Raw genomic sequence first — 16674 nt, 5'->3', positions numbered from 1 at the left:
TACCAATACTAGTATGTACCAGTTCCGATCAAATGTGAGCAACCCCGTATCATTGGTGGTATTTTTGTAAGAATGAACAATATCAAAGTTACCTATTGTTTTTGTAGTCCACTAACTAGTATAATGCTGTCAAACTCTGCTCTTGCCGTCGGATTTGTTTGACGGCATTGTATTGTGATAGAAGATGCAATTTTTATGTTCTCGTGTCTATTTATAGACAGAGAAGGTATTAGAGTTGAAAAACCAGTATGCTAGTGTCAACTACTTCCGTCTGTCAATACTTCCGTCTGTCAAGATCCGTTGACGTCATGCCATTGTAATGGGTCATATCATAAAGTGGTGGGGGTGTTCATGGTTCAGGTTGAGGTGTAGGAGAACGATTTTGAACTGTGACAAAAATCAAAAGGGACTTAGCGGCATAGCCACAGTGTTACATGTAAGCCTTTCTCCAAGGTTCTTAGTTGACTACGATCTATTACAGACTACTGAGCTGACGTTAGGGTTACTCACTTTGTGTTTGCTCACTCTGTGTGCGCTAGTGTTTGGTACTGAGTTGCGTGGATATCCCCTCATGGCCTCACGTGATATGGCCTGTTGCATAATCTGTAGATGATCATATGCCTCTGAGTCTGAAAACGGTCATTGTGTAAGCCTGTCAGCATTTTCCTTGCATTTTTTCTCATTTAATTTTGCAAAATATTGGCGAGCACCTCAATATTTCAAGATAACTCTTTCTTCCCAATCGTTTCCTGGAGTTTCAGAGTCATATGAACGAAAATGAGTGAAAGTTTTAGACAGGAGAATCGGACGTCGGCCATGTTCAATATTTACAGTACAATCAGAAGTTTATGTGGAGGAAATAACCAACAAACACTGCTCATGATGCCCGCCCTCTAGAGGCAGACCTTCCTATGAAGTACCACATTTGATGCTTGTGGAAAGCTTGACCACACAAAGGAGCATTTAAACTTTTAGAAAATGACAAATTGAATAAGAAGGTATTCTGAAAATGTCAAATACTGAGGAAAAATGCGCAAATATTCAAAATAAACAGGTTAACTGACTGGTCAGCTATAAAAAACAATGAAAATGTTTATATTCAAAAGTTTTTGAGATGCGCACATTTTAACAAATACAGAAATTATTAACATTATAAATATAAGACCAAACTATTTTTTCAGGGATGGGACAGGTTGGAAATGAGGGGTGAGAGACAAAGGCACTCCTATTGCTGCATGTGGATACAGCCACACCATTTCATTTTACAGCATACTTATTCACTGTGTTGTGTTCAGTTCCATCTGACTGTCATACAAGGATAACATATAGGCCGTGGGCTAGAGGGGGTCTACGTGCACCCCCCACACAGGATAACAAACCTGTATTTTTCAGAAGCCTTGGGATCCCTAGAATACGAAATGGAATTTTAACAGAAAAAATAGGGATGGAATAGCTGTTATGGTCATGTTTTGAAGGGTACCGCAAAATCACGATTTTGCAACCCAATGCATTTTCGTCAAATCTGTCTTCTTGTAAGTCATCTGCTGAGCTTATTTTTTAACATAACCTCACTTGTTTGGTAGCATTAGAAAGGCAATTTATTCTTCTTTAAGATGATATATTGCAACATGCAATATATTCTACAGTTTTTGTGAAATATGACCAAAACTTACCCCATACCCCAAAGTTTAACATTGCAAATTACAGTAAATCTCAAATTATACCACTTTCTTAGCTAGGCAGAATAAGAAATGCAATTCTTTGTATGAAATTGGTTTTATTTGGTACAGGGACATGTCGGAAATATGAAATAGACTTTTAACAGAAAAAATATTGGGTCTCTACAGCTGTAACAGTCATATTTTGAAGGGAACCGCAATATTACAATGTTGCAGATTTGCATGCATTTTTGTTAAAGCTGTCTTCATATTAGTCATCTGCTGAGCTTGTTTTTGAATATAATCTAATTTGTGAGGTATCATTAGAAAGATAATTTATAGTCTTTCAAATGACATATTGTAACATGCACTATCCTGTATAGTATTCATGAAATATGACCAAAACTTACCCCATACCCCAAAGTTTACATTGACAATTGCAGTCATAGCTAAAATCAAATTCTACCAATTTTTTAGCTAGACACAAAAAATCTGGCCATTTTTGCTATTAAATTTGTTTTATTTGGTACAGGGACATGTCAGAAATATGAAATAGACTTTTAACAGAAAAAATATTGGGACTTTACAGCTGTAACAGTCAGATTTTGGAGGGTACCGCAATATCACAGTGTTGCAGATTTGCATGCATTTTTGTTAAATTTGTCTTCCTATAAGTCATCTGCTGAGCTTGTTTTTGAATATAATCTAACTTGTTAGGTATCATTAGAAAGATAATTTATTCTTTGTTAAGATAACATATTGTAACATGCAATATCTCGTACAGTATTCATGAAATATGACCAAAACTTACCCCATACCCCAAAGTTTACATTGACAGTTGCAGTCATAGTTAAAATCGAATTCTACCAATTTTTTAGCTAGACACAAAAAATCTGGCCATTTTTGCTATTCAATCTGTTTTATTTAGTACAACGACATGTCAGAAATATGAAATAGACTTTTAACAGAAAAAATATTGGGACTTTACAGCTGTAACAGTCAGATTTTGGAAGGTATGGCAATAACACAGTGTTGCAGATTTGCATGCATTTTTGTTAAATTGTCTTCCTATAAGTCATCTGCTGAGCTTGTTTTTGAACATAACCACACTTGTTAGGTATCATTAGAAAGATAATTTACTAGTCTTTAAAATGACATATTGTAACATGCACTATCCTGTATAGTATTCATGAAATATGATCAAAACTTACCCCATACCCCAAAGTTTACATTGACAATTGCAGTCTTAGCTAAAATCAAATTCTAACAATTTTTTAGCTAGACACAAAAAATCTGGTCATTTTTGCTATAAAATCTGTTTCATTTGGTACAGGGATATGTCAGAAATATGAAATAGACTTTTAACAGAAAAAATATTGGAATTCTGTAGTTGTAATAGTCATATTTTGAAAGGTACGGCAAAATCTCCATATTCCTGACTTGCATGCATTTTTGTTGAAACTCTCTTCTTATAAGTCATCTGCTGAGGTTTTTATTGAATATAATCTAACTTGTTAGGTATCATCAGAAAGATAATTTACTAGTCTTTAAAATTACATATTGTAACATACAATATCTTGTATAGTTTGTATGAAATATGACCAAAACTTAGCCCATACCCTAAAGTTTACATCTAAAATTGCAGTCATAGCTAAAATCAAATTCTACCAATTTTACTCAGACATAAAAAATTGGGCAATGTTTTGTATTAAATCTGTTTTATTTGGTACTGGGACATGTTAAGAATATGAAATAGACTTTTAACAGAAAAAATATTGGGATTCTATAGCTGTAACAGTCATATTTTTAAGGGTACAGCAAAATCTCAGTATTACTGACCCGCATGCGTTTTTGTTAAATCTGTCTTCCTATAAGTCGTCTGCTGAGCTTGTTATTGATTATAACCTGGTTTGATTGGTATCATTAGAAAGGTAATTAAGTAGTGCTTTAAATGACATATTGTAATATGCAATATCTTGTATAGTTTTCATGAAATATGACAAAAACTTTCCCCATACCCCAAAGTGTATATCCAAAGATACTGTCATAGCTAACGTCAAATTCTACTGAGTTTTACCTACACACAATAAAAACAGCAATGTTTTGTATTAAATCTGTTTTACTTGGTACTGAAACATGTTAGAAATATAAAGTAATATTTTAACAGAAAAAATATAGGGATTTTATAGCTGTAACAGTCATTTTTTGAAGTATACTACAAAATCACAATATAGTTGACTCGCATGAGTTTTTGTTAAACCTGTCTTCTTGTAAGTTGTCTGCTGAGCTTATTTTTGAATACAACATGGTATGTTAGGTATCATTAAAAAGGTAATTTACTCGCCTTTAAAATGAAATATAGTAACATGCAATATCCTGTATAATTTTCATGACATATGACCAAAACTTACCCCATACCCCATGGTTTATATAGAAAGGACTGTAATAGCTAACATGATCAAATTCCGCAAATTTTAGCTAGACATGATAAAAAGGGCACTGTTTTGGTATTAAATCTGTTGTATTTGGTACTGGGTTATGTCAGAAATGTGAAATAGACTTTTAACAAAAAAAATATTTGGATTGTATAGTTGTAACAGCCATATTTTGAAGGGTGACGCAAAATTGCAGTACCGCAGACTGGCACCTTTTTTGTTAAATTATTCTTCTTGTAAGTCATCTGCCGAGCTTATTTTGTAACATAACCTGGCTTGTGGGGTATCATTAGTAGGGCAATTTATTCGTCTTCAAGATGACATATTGTAATACGGAATGGCCTTCACAGTTTTCCTGAAATATGGTCAAATTTTACCCCATACCCCAAAAGTTCAAATCGCAAATTATCTTAAATTCTTCCATTTTTTGCTACACATAATACAAAAGGCAATTCTTGTATGAAATCTGATTTGTTTGTTACAAATGTATGTCACAAGTATGAAATAAACTTTAAACGGGAAGATGATACTATTTAGTAGCCATTTGGATAATTTTTGGAGGGGGAAACCCATATATAGGAAATGTATGTGTTTCGACAAATTTGCCATGATACCTGGGTACCTTTCCAAATATGATCAAAAAGGCTACAAAATCATATCATATTCCTGTTTAAAGTTAATTTCATATTTGTGACATACTTTTTTAACAAAATCACAGATTTTATAGGTTGCATACAGGCATTGCCCTTTGTATACAAAGTTAATAAATTGTAAACAAATGGTAGAGTTTCAGATTCGCTGTAATTTGCTTTGTAATTTTCAACGTAAACTTTGGGGTATGGGGTAAGTTTTGGTCATATTTCATGAATACTATACGAGACAATGCATGTTGCAATATGTTATCGTAAAAAAGAATAAATTACCTTTTCAATGGTACCTAACAAGTTAGATTATATTCAAAAACAAGCTCAGCAGATGTCTTAAAAGAAGACAGGTTTAACAAAAATGCATGCAAATCTGCAACACTGTGATATTGCGGTACCATTCAAAATATGACTGTTACAGCTGTAGAGTCAAAATATTTTTTCTGTTAAAAGTTTATTTCATATTTCTGACATGTCGTTGTACTAAATAAAACAGATTGAATAGCAAAAATGGCCAGATTTTTTGTGTCTAGCTAAAAAATTGGTAGAATTCGATTTTAGCTATGACTGCAATTGTCAATGTAAACTTTGGGGTATGGGGTAAGTTTTGGTCATATTTCATGAATACTGTACAAGATATTGCATGTTACAATATGTTATCTTAACAAAGAATAAATATCTTTCTAATGATACCTAACAAGTTAGATTATATTCAAAAACAAGCTCAGCAGATGACTTATGGGAAGACAAATTTAACAAAAATGCATGCAAATCTGCAACACTGTGATATTGCGGTACCATTCAAAATATGACTGTTACAGCTGTAGAGTCAAAATATTTTTTCTGTTAAAAGTTTATTTCATATTTCTGACATGTCGTTGTACTAAATAAAACAGATTGAATAGCAAAAATGGCCAGATTTTTTGTGTCTAGCTAAAAAATTGGTAGAATTCGATTTTAGCTATGACTGCAATTGTCAATGTAAACTTTGGGGTATGGGGTAAGTTTTGGTCATATTTCATGAATACTGTACAAGATATTGCATGTTACAATATGTTATCTTAACGAAGAATAAATTACCTTTCCAATGGTACCTAACAAATTAGATTATATTCAAAAACAAGCTCAGCAGATGACTTATAGGAAGACAGGTTTAACAAAAATGCATGCAAATCTGCAACACTGTGATATTGCGGTACCCTTCAAAATATGACTGTTACAGCTGTAGAGACCCAATAGTTTTTCTGTTAAAAGTCTATTCGTATTTCTGCCATGTCCCTGTACCAAATAAAACAGATTTAATGGCAAAAATGGCCAGATTTTTTGTGTCTAGCTAAAAAATGGTTAGAATTCGATTTTAGCTATGACTGGAATTTAAACGTAAACTTTGGGGTATGGGGTAAGTTTTGGTCATATTTCATACAAACTATACAAGATATTGCATGTTACAATATGTTAATTTAAAGACTAGTTATTATCTTTCTAATGATACCTAACAAGTTAGATTATATTCAAAACAAGTCAGCAGATGACTTATAGGAAGACAAATTTAACAAAAATGCTTGCAAATCTGCAACACTGTGATATTGCCGTTCCCTCCAAAATCTGACTGTTACAGCTGTAAAGTCCCAATATTTTTCTGTTAAAAGTCTATTTCATATTTCTGACATATCCCTGTACCAAATAAAACAGATTTAATAGCAAAAATGGCCAGATTTTTTGTGTCTAGCTAAAAAATTGGTAGAATTTGATTTTAGCTATGACTGCAATTGTCAATGTAAACTTTGGGGTATGGGGTAAGTTTTGGTCATATTTCATGAATCCTATACAGGATAGTGCATGTTACAATATGTCATTTGAAAGACTAGTTAATTATCTTTCTAATGATACCTAACAAGTTAGATTATATTCAAAAACAAGCTCAGCAGATGACTAATATGAAGACAGCTTTAACAAAAATGCATGCAAATCTGCAACACTGTAATATTGCGGTTCCCTTCAAAATATGATTGTTACAGCTGTAGAGACCCAATATTTTTTCTGTTAAAAGTCTATTTCATATTTCCGACATGTCCCTGTACCAAATAAAACCAATTTTATACAAAGAATTGGATTTTTTATTCTGCCTAGCTAAAAAATTGGTATAATTTGAGATTTACTGTAATTTGCAATGTTAAACTTTGGGGTATGGGGTAAGTTTTGGTCATATTTCACAAAAACTGTAGAATATATTGCATGTTGCAATATATCATCTTAAAGAAGAATAAATTGCCTTTCTAATGCTACCAAACAAGTGAGGTTATGTTAAAAAATAAGCTCAGCAGATGACTTACAAGAAGACAGATTTGACGAAAATGCAATTGGGTTGCAAAATCGTGATTTTGCGGTACCCTTCAAAACATGACCATAACAGCTATTCCATCCCTATATTTTTTCTGTTAAAATTCCATTTCGTATTCTAGGGATCCCAAGGCTTCTGAAAAATACAGGTTTTTTATCCTGTGTGGGGGGTGCACGTAGACCCCCTCTAGCCGACGGACTAATAAGCAAATCAAATCAAATTAGAAAAGGATCAATGCTGTTGTGTGGATTTTGCTGAACATGGCTGATTTTAATATTTCGCCCTACATATTTGATATCCAGCAAAGGCATATTTTGATGTAAAGTCAAAATTAACACTACATTGCTGACAATATATGTTTCTGCATGAACTTTTCTTTTTTAAATTATAGTATATTAGTACTTCAAACAGATTAACAATTATCGTGATGTCAACCCATAATTTTACATCACAAAGGCTGTAATTCTGCCAATTTTTTTTGTTTTAAGTCATTTTATAAATTTTGCACTGCACAAGATGATTGAACAAATTGCAATGTTTGAATTTGTAAACTCAAAGAATAAAAATCCTTTGGTCACAGATTAAATTATTTTTTGAAAAGAAATTTACTCTTAAACACTTTTAGCATATATTCTTTACACGGTCATGTATTTCAAGGAAAATATGCCTATTAAAAACAGTAATTTCTTCAATTTTTTTTGAATACTATGACAATTATCAGTGGGATAATCAGTTTTTTTTGAATACTATGACAATTATCAGCCATGAGGTTTTACAAACACAAGACAAGATAAGCATTTTTCATCATTTCCACAGGACTCTTTGGAAAATCCATTAAAAACAGTTAACAGTGACTTAAAATGATCACTTGGTATACATTTAATTTACAGATGCCAGGTTGTGTATTTCACATGCACTCAGGTCAGTAGGGAAGTGCGTCATTACTATTTTGGACTGTTAATTCTTATTTCTGAATTATTTAACTTTTTTTCCACATTGAACTATCTTTAGGCAGTTTATACTGTAGCTTAGAATTTTTTTGATTGATGTTTATTCTTTTGGGTTCTTTGGGTCCACATCCCACCTCATGCCCCTACATCATCAACTATTTACCAACAACTCCATGCCAACAACTAATTACCTGACCTGGCCACACATTAGAGAAGGTACAGCGTCATTGACGGTATTTTGTGTAATTTTGTTTGACAACTTTTGACGTAAAAGTCTTGATTTATTTCGATCGGGTTAAATTTCATATAATTCAGACAATCACAATTAAATAGATACTTTTTGTGGATTAAGTGAATTAAGTATTTGTAACTAAATGGTGCAACATCGCAGCAGTTTCTCATTTGACCTTCACTGAATTTAATGTAGGTCCCCTTTAAGTGTACACATCTACCTATTAACTCATTTTGGATCTTTGAAGCGAGACAAGATGCAGTAGAATTGGCAAATGTATTCATAATACCTGCATTAGTAGGGGCATGTATTGCAGCTATTATAGACTGAAAACAGTTGACAAATGAAACAGATATTTTTAATTTTCAGGAATCGATATCTCTGCTAAGGCTATCGACTTTGCACGGCAGCACAATTCTGTAGATGGAAAGATCAAGTACCTTGTGGGCGACGCTATGCTTCTTCAGGACTCCTTCAGCTACTTTGAAAAAGCTTTCACCAAGGTCTACAGTAATGTGGCACTGCAATGGATGGAAAACAAAGAAAAGGTGTTTCGAAATGTTTGTTGGTGCCTCAAGGATGGAGGCTCCTGTGTAATTAATGTCCTCCGAGGTGAAAACGAGACCTTCTATAACGTATATCACAGGAGTACAAAATTACCAAAATGGATTAAATACTTTGAGGTAAATCATGTTTATTTGTTTTGATGAATTCAATTAGTTAAAATTGCCCCAAATTATGCGATAACTTTATTTTGAATTTGCTCATTCTATAAACAACAGCGCAAGTAAAACGTTTCACCGTTTGTCAATCACACACAAGAAACAGAGTTTGTACTTTAATAGTTACGCCATAGTACCAAAAAACGTACACTGCAAACGTAAGTCGATTTGTTTCATGGTGCAGACCTATGGAACGACCGGGGGCTACCTCAAGTGCCACAACTCATAAACGCCTGAAAGAATTTCGTTCAGTCTTTGTATTTATTAGGCACAGTGCATGACTTCATACACTCATACTTTGGATTTCTTGGCGTGATACAAGATTATAATCGCAACGGTTTTACACAGCCTTACCGGATTATTAATCCTGTACATTTGACCATTCAATTTGGTCGTCTCTAAGACTCATACTGTGTGTTCGTAAACGACCATAAATATATTTTTGTCATGTTTTAATACATAGATCACATTAGGTACTCAGTCGTAAGCGGGCAGTGTGACTTTCGGATGTCTGATTTTCCATGTTACCCATAACACGACTCTTACATAAATAAATCTTCTTTGGAATTTCTGAACTGTTTATTTCTTTATATCTTTTTCATTTCTTGTCGATTCCAAAGCTTGGAAGCCAACATGCTAGTTTAAGCTTCCAACTAATTTAACTAATGCGACATTGAAACTAACATACACATTATTCATACAATGTCATTTAAGATAGTACGCGCCTCGAAAGTAGGAGACTTAAACTTTTGCTCAAACTTTCATCAAGGAATCTTTCAAATATTCTATTTCGAAATCAAGAATAAAATTCAAGGGTCACCGTGAAAATTTTAGTACTAGTAGATCGGTCGGTAGATAGCAAGGGTTTTAGTTTTACAACACTGTTCGGGGATCAGACATTAAAAAAACAGCTTGGAGACCGTTTGCATTTTACAAAAGCTGTTTGTTTAACTGTGGTAACACCAACAAAATTGAATGATACGTAATACACAACCATGAATCATTGTACATTCGATATGAGTATAATCTTAATAGTTTACAATCTCTGTATTGATACAACTGTCATGGATGTCCAATCGATAATAACTGCAGCGGGTGTCTACACCAATACAACTGTGGCAGTTTACGTATATTCGATGAACAGAACAACAGTTTTAAAACGAATGAGAACAGTATAAACTGGTATATACATATGTAGTTGTGACACATTTTGTCTACAATTCAAATCGTTTGATTCTGACGAGTTACGTTGAGTGTCAAGCTCACGGATGTCAACTCACTTTTTACGCGGATTATACACGTTTCTAGATATGAGAGTTTGCCTATAATTAATCATTGGCATCTGAGGGGTCACTTTAAATGTCAAGTTTACTACTCCCTGTAAAGGGTTTTGACATCCACGAACTTGACATTTAAAGTAACTCGTCAGAATCAAATGATTAATCGTAGGTTAAAGTGTCATATCCAGAAGTGTATATACCGTTTTACTTTTCGTGTTAGTTTCAAAACTGTAGCTTTATTTACAGAAGTTCATGAATTGCCACAGTTTTACAGACAACTGCTGCAGTTATATCCATGTACTCATTTCCCATCTTTCGTTCAATTTTGTTGTTATTGCTACAGTTCCGCAAAAAACTTATGTAGAATAACTCCCAACAGTGTTTTGTAATGTCTGACTCCAGCCGTATCGTAAAATTAAACCCCCTGATATCCGACGACACCTCTGTAAAATATGGAGGCTTCCTAAGTCGGTCACTTGGTACCAATTTCTAATTTCTAATTTCGATTTGCAGTTAACATTGCACAACTAGCGGTTCACGTCGCTATTCCTACTCGGGAAAACCAACTACAATTTAGCATTTTACGCAATTCGTAATTCCTATTTGCATTTATTGATTAAAAATTAGGTTGGCCGATGAAGATACCGCACTGAACGTGTCATTCTTGATTCAGAAATAGAATGCTAACAGAGCAAATATCCAGATCGAAATTTGGTCCAAATTTAATGTAAATGGTCAAGTGAACCCATGAAATCATATAATTTGCCCATATTTCGACTTTCATTCTCTGATTTCAGGGTAAAAAAATGGTTGGCCGAATAATGTCACGGATTATTTTCACTCATTTTATATCACATTCAGCTCATTTGTTTAACCCATTATATATTCTTCACGTATAAAAATTACACAAATTTCAAATTTCAAACATGTATCATTTCGATTAAAATAATTTACCACACAACCTTACTTATTCTTAATTGTCAACTGCTCCCAAATTATTATTGTACACCCGATAAAAACAAATGAACCCTTATGCCAAGACGTTAACTCAACCATTATGAATAAGCAATAAAACAGTTTCTGTTTTCTGGTTAATACATTTGCCATAGTAAATCAAGTCAATGCCAACTCGAAACACGTTTCGGCAAACCCTAAAAGATTTCACGCCAAATTTACAAGGTTAATTTTACAATTAACAAATACACCAATACTGCTTTTTATGCCTTTTTTTCTATGCTATTAGTTCATTTGCTGCATAGTAGCTTAATAATTGTCGACCCTTTTTTTATAATTTATTCATTATTTTGGTGGGTTTCTCATCTAGGTTACTTCATTGGGAATTGCACAAAGGTCCGTCCCCAGGGGTAGGGTGGGGTAGAGGTGTCTTGGTCTCAGGACAAGGTTCTTCTTGCTATGGTTTATTTTGTTTTAATACGTTTGACTATGATATATATTGCCTATAAAGATTTATACCACAAATCTTTCTTTGGAGCTTTGGTGTCTTTGTCTTATGTTAGCACTTGTTTTGTAACGATTTCTTTTTTCGTATTTGCCCCTTGACATAATAACAATCTTATGCGAAGTTTTGTCACTGTGTTGCGTCTATTATCCTACTAATTTGATTGCCTAATTCACTAAAGCAAGCAAGGGTAGTCATTTAGTCTATTATCAGATGAGTTTGAGTGCCTAATTCGCCAAAGTAAACTAGGTAAATCACTAATCTGTGGACGCTGTCACCAGATTATCACTGAATTAACGTTGACAAAGTCAACAACGAACTCACCAGCAAGGTGCCTTCTGGCATAACATGCTGGTGCGCTCGTTGTTGACGTTGTAAAAGTTAATTCGGTGATAATCTGGTGACAGCGTCCATAGATTAGTAATTTACCATTGCTTACTTTGGCAAATTAGGCACTCAAACTCATGAGATAATAGACTAAATTACTACCCTTGCTTGCTTGGCGAATTAGGCAATCAAACTGGTCAGATAATAGACGCAACACAGTGACAAAACTGTCAAGATTGTCAAAGGACAAAATATACGTGAATATACGCAAAGGAGGAAAAGAAATCGTTACAAAACCGGTGCTAAAATAAAACAAAGACACCAAAGCTGCAAAAAAGGTTGGTAGTATAAATCTTTATTAGCAATACATATAATAGTCAAACGTATTAAAATAAAATCAACCATAGCAATAAGAACCTTGTGCTTAGACACCCTTACCCTCATCCCTATCCTTGGTGACGGATTTTGTGCGATCCCCTATGGTCTTAGCATTCGTTGATATCCTCCTGTTTAATATATAGGGCTTTGAACCGAAGTACTATTCGGTTTTTGGAAGTTTGGGAGATTTTGATGATCTGGTTTCACGCTGTGGTTTCAAGCAGTATCCACGTATTATTGATGCGTACACCACCGGACAGTCACTAAACACAAAGGAAGAGCACAAAGGTGACACATCATAATGGTTCGATAGTTACTTGTTTTGTTAGTAAATTTTTGAAAAGACGTAACAGTGACAAGATTGTCACTTCGAATCAGCTCGTTTGAACCACTGCTGTCCGCAATTCACGGATGACAGTCGGAATTTAAAGTTACCATGGAGTTTGAGCATGAAGTATTTCCCGACAACTATACCGTGTCAGACAAGACTTTACTGAATAAAAAATGTAATTGTATGTGAAAGATTTAAAGCGTCAATCATACAAAAAGTGCTAAATCCGGTTCACAAAGCGATCGTTGTAATTCGTTTACTTTGTTGGTAAAAGAGCACATGACAAGCCCATTTCTCTTGGATCTGTTGTTGGAATTCATAATTGACTCGGCAAATAATCGATGCATTCTTTATTCTGACACCAAACAAAGCAAAGAAATCTTACAAATTGCAATATTCCGGCCATTGCATTCAATAGAAAGCACCACTCATTGCATTGTGCAAGAACTGCAAAAACAGAAAGTGCATCTACCATTCTTGCAAAAGTAAAGCGTAATGTTTTCAATTGCATTTATGAAAGTATGTTTTTACCCTAGGCCTTATTATTTCGTCTTTTTTATCCTGTTTTCCGTTTAATAGATTTCATGAGACCGGTTTTGACACACTTGGAATTTATACCAGTGGATTTAAAGGAAGACTTTCTTGAGGACTGTTTTCAACTGTTCCGTCGAATATCACCAAATACTGCACACACCGAAGACGATGCACTCTTTTGGCGTTATGATATTTTAGATGTAAAATTGGTAAAATAAGTTTTTAGTCATTTACTCTAACTGCAAGAGGAAAGTGCATTCTCCGATCAAGCATTACCCCGGTCGATACACCCCTTTTAATTCAACTCTCTGCTATATTGCCGATGATAAATAGCAAACAGTTATGAAACTCTGCTTTTAAATGTTTATTGTTTTACGAAATTGATGGTCAAACTTTGATTTTGATTCGATACGACATCCATATTGTTGACATTTATTGCGTTCCACCTCAAACGGTAAGGCATTCTGAGTCACAAGTTGGTCTTTAAAAACAAATGCTTCGTAAATGAGAGAGAGAGAGAGAGAGAGAGAGAGGAGAGAGAGGAGAGAGAGAGAGAGAGAGAGAGAGAGAGATAAAATTCAAATATTCAATTGAATATATGTGTAGCCACTCGCCAAAAAGTCACGCCATGGATGAAACTGAAATATTACTAAAATGTTCCTCTTGAAGAATGCAAATTGTTCAAAAGACTCTTAGTGAAAGTCTTAAAGGGAGAGATTTTGGTAATCACAGTGTCACCATTGTTTACATAACTATCACGTGACAGGTAATTTGCATAACCTTTCAAAAAATCGGTTTTCCCTATGTTTTGTCTCAGTACTTCAAAATATATGACTCAAACTTGCTGGAATGCAAGCTGTCACAATGCTCTTCAAAAGAGTGTCTTAGATTTTCATATCTTGCTTAGTTTTTATTTGAGCACAATTTTAAAGAAATCAACTAGGGTTAAATTCACCGCTCTGGAAGTTCTTCTGGCATAAAAATTGTTTAAGAAGGTTTAAAAAAATTCTGAGACACTCTTTGGAAGATCTTTAGAACAGCTTGCACTCACACAAATTTCAGGCAAATATCTCATAGCTTTGGAACAAAACATAGGGAAGACCGATTTTTGAAAGGTTATGCAAATTGCCTGTCACGTTATAGTTATATAAACGATGGTCACACTATGATAACCAAAATGTTTCCCTACATCGAGGCTTTCCGAAAATATATAATTTACGGAGGTTCTGAGCTTATTAACCACTAGAAAATTGTTGATTTAAAAAGGTCAATTTCTTGTCTTGGAACCTTAAGCAATAAAGCACACCCAGATTTTGACAAGTTCACGACATATATGCACGAGCGATAGTTAGTGCATATGTAAAGTGAACTGGTCAAAATCGATTGAAATTCAGGTATTGAGCGTCAAAAAAGGATTTTTGCTCAAGCTGAGAGCTCGCGCCTGTGACAGCCATATCATGTATATCACGAATATACCACGTTTCTTTTCACGTCTCGACCAATCAGATCGCTGTATTTGCACCACCAATATACTGGTATGATATAATTATCGTTATTGTGGCAGTCTAAAAGCTGAGGATGTTGTAGCGCTGGTACGATGTTGTGCCTTCTCGCTACGCGTCTCGGACAATACCTCCGCTGCACGATGTACTCGGACACTACCAATATGTGCACTGCTGTACAATACCAATTAACCATTTCTTTAATATGTTAACTAAAAATTTACCTATTTTGATCCGGAACTATTTTTGTTTATAAACACAAAAATTGTCGTTTTGCAAGATTTCATTTCACCTTGGTTCGGTGCTGGTTATCGTAAAATGGATGACATTTCCAATAAAAACATACGACAAAGAAATTTGCATGTGTACTTATCGCAAAGTGAGGATGATTTTTGTTATCCGGAAGAGCTGTTTGCCGTCAGCGAAGCGAAAACATTGACAACAGGTGATGTCGGCGCGGCGTAGCCACTTCTACCGGGCCCAAGTACAACTTACTTCAAGTTAGGTGAAGCTGTAAGTGTAAAGCCAGGATTCACCGGTGTTTTAACCGAAGCTGAAGTTAACAAAGGTGTACCATCAAACGCCGTGGCTCAACTTAGCGGCCATAAAACACCATAAAACATCAGCAGCGTAAACAGATACGCAGTAGCCCCGAGCGACCAGCAACAACTAATGAGCGATACTCTCACCGGCGTTCAATCCAAACATGAGCCCGATTATCGACTGGTAACACCTCTCTTCCTGCCGAAGTTCTCTAAAAATTGAAATTGATGATCAAACTTATATTTTGATTCGATAAGATATTTGTTGACATTTTTTGTGTTCTAACACGAAAGGTTAGGCATTCTGATTCACAAGTTTGTATTTAAAACAAAATGCTTCTTAAAGTTAGGAGAGAGAGAGAGAGAGAGAGAGAGAGAGAGAGAGAGAGAGAGAGAGAGAGAGAGAGAAGTTGGCGGAATTGAATTGTCAGCTGTCAACCTCATAGGGCTTGCCGCATGGTCATCATTTTGGTTTGCATCTGATGTAGAGGTGTTTTCAATGTATGACACCTTTTTATTATCACTTATGAAACATTTATATCACAAGCAGTTGCAGCAACTTATACACATGCAGACGTTACAACTAAATTAAATAACTGTCCACAGTTCTGGCTCATGATGTACCAAGTTTTGCAATTGAGACTCGCGTAATTCCATAAAATGAAACTTGTGTATAGACCATTTTGCGATCAAAATAACAAGATTCATCTTTTCCATTTACGGTTCACTTCAATCCCGAATACAATATTCTGCCAACTCAGAGCATGGTGGAAGTCAAACAACCTTTGTCCTATGTTTTCTACAATGCCCCATACTTCTTTGGCGATGATACAGTCAAAATAGCGATGATGAGGTGTGTCTTTTACATCACAAAACCTGCGAAACGCATTATCTCTCAATTCCCAAAGATACAGTTTTACATTATTTATACCTTTCTAATGCAAGAATTTCCATTGAAATGCTCTTATTTGGTCTCATTTGTAACTCTATGAACTAAACTCAAAACGTCCTTCCAAGCGATGGCTTTTCCAAACTCATATTGCCCGCTCAAAGTAGTGGCAGGTTGTGTAACCCTTCTGACTAGAAGTCTATATACATCCCCTGTCTTCAATTTCATCAATTTCATCTGAATTTCAATGTACTCTACACTACGTTTAAAATTAGCAAAGACATTATATTTACAGTTCCACAAAGTAGTACTAACAGTATTCTTTATATCTTTCAGGGGTGGGACGAAATTCTATACTTTCAAAACATGTTGGTAAAAAATGGCAATCTTGATACAAAAGGCTCAGTTGAAATTCGAGTATTTGAGAACACATCCCTAACAATTGAAGAA

At 34.6% G+C, this 16674-nt stretch overlaps 1 protein-coding gene across 2 annotated transcripts in view; it reads left to right on the top strand.

Moving 5' to 3' along the window:
- The window catches only part of LOC139114710 (juvenile hormone acid O-methyltransferase-like), a 29666-nt gene extending 14078 nt beyond the window's left edge, over window positions 1–15588 (top strand). The window contains exons 2-4 of one of the 2 annotated variants that reach the window (XR_011547932.1): window positions 8630–8943; window positions 12570–12826; window positions 12914–15132. Coding sequence is in view for 1 of the 2 variants with exons in the window: in XM_070676583.1 (XP_070532684.1) it covers window positions 8630–8943; window positions 12570–12714; window positions 13337–13509 (632 nt within the window). In the remaining variant the exon portion in view is untranslated. Of the gene's footprint in view, window positions 1–8629; window positions 8944–12569; window positions 12827–12913 lie in introns of both variants that reach the window. The other variant, XM_070676583.1, reaches the window with a different exon arrangement.
- The last annotated feature ends 1086 nt before the right edge of the window (window positions 15589–16674 follow it).

The sequence above is a fragment of the Ptychodera flava genome, chromosome 16, assembly GCF_041260155.1.
Source record: "Ptychodera flava strain L36383 chromosome 16, AS_Pfla_20210202, whole genome shotgun sequence".
NCBI classification, from domain to species: domain Eukaryota; kingdom Metazoa; phylum Hemichordata; class Enteropneusta; family Ptychoderidae; genus Ptychodera; species Ptychodera flava.
Note: the sequence above shows the minus strand (reverse complement) of the source record. Positions and strands in the feature narration are given on the sequence as shown.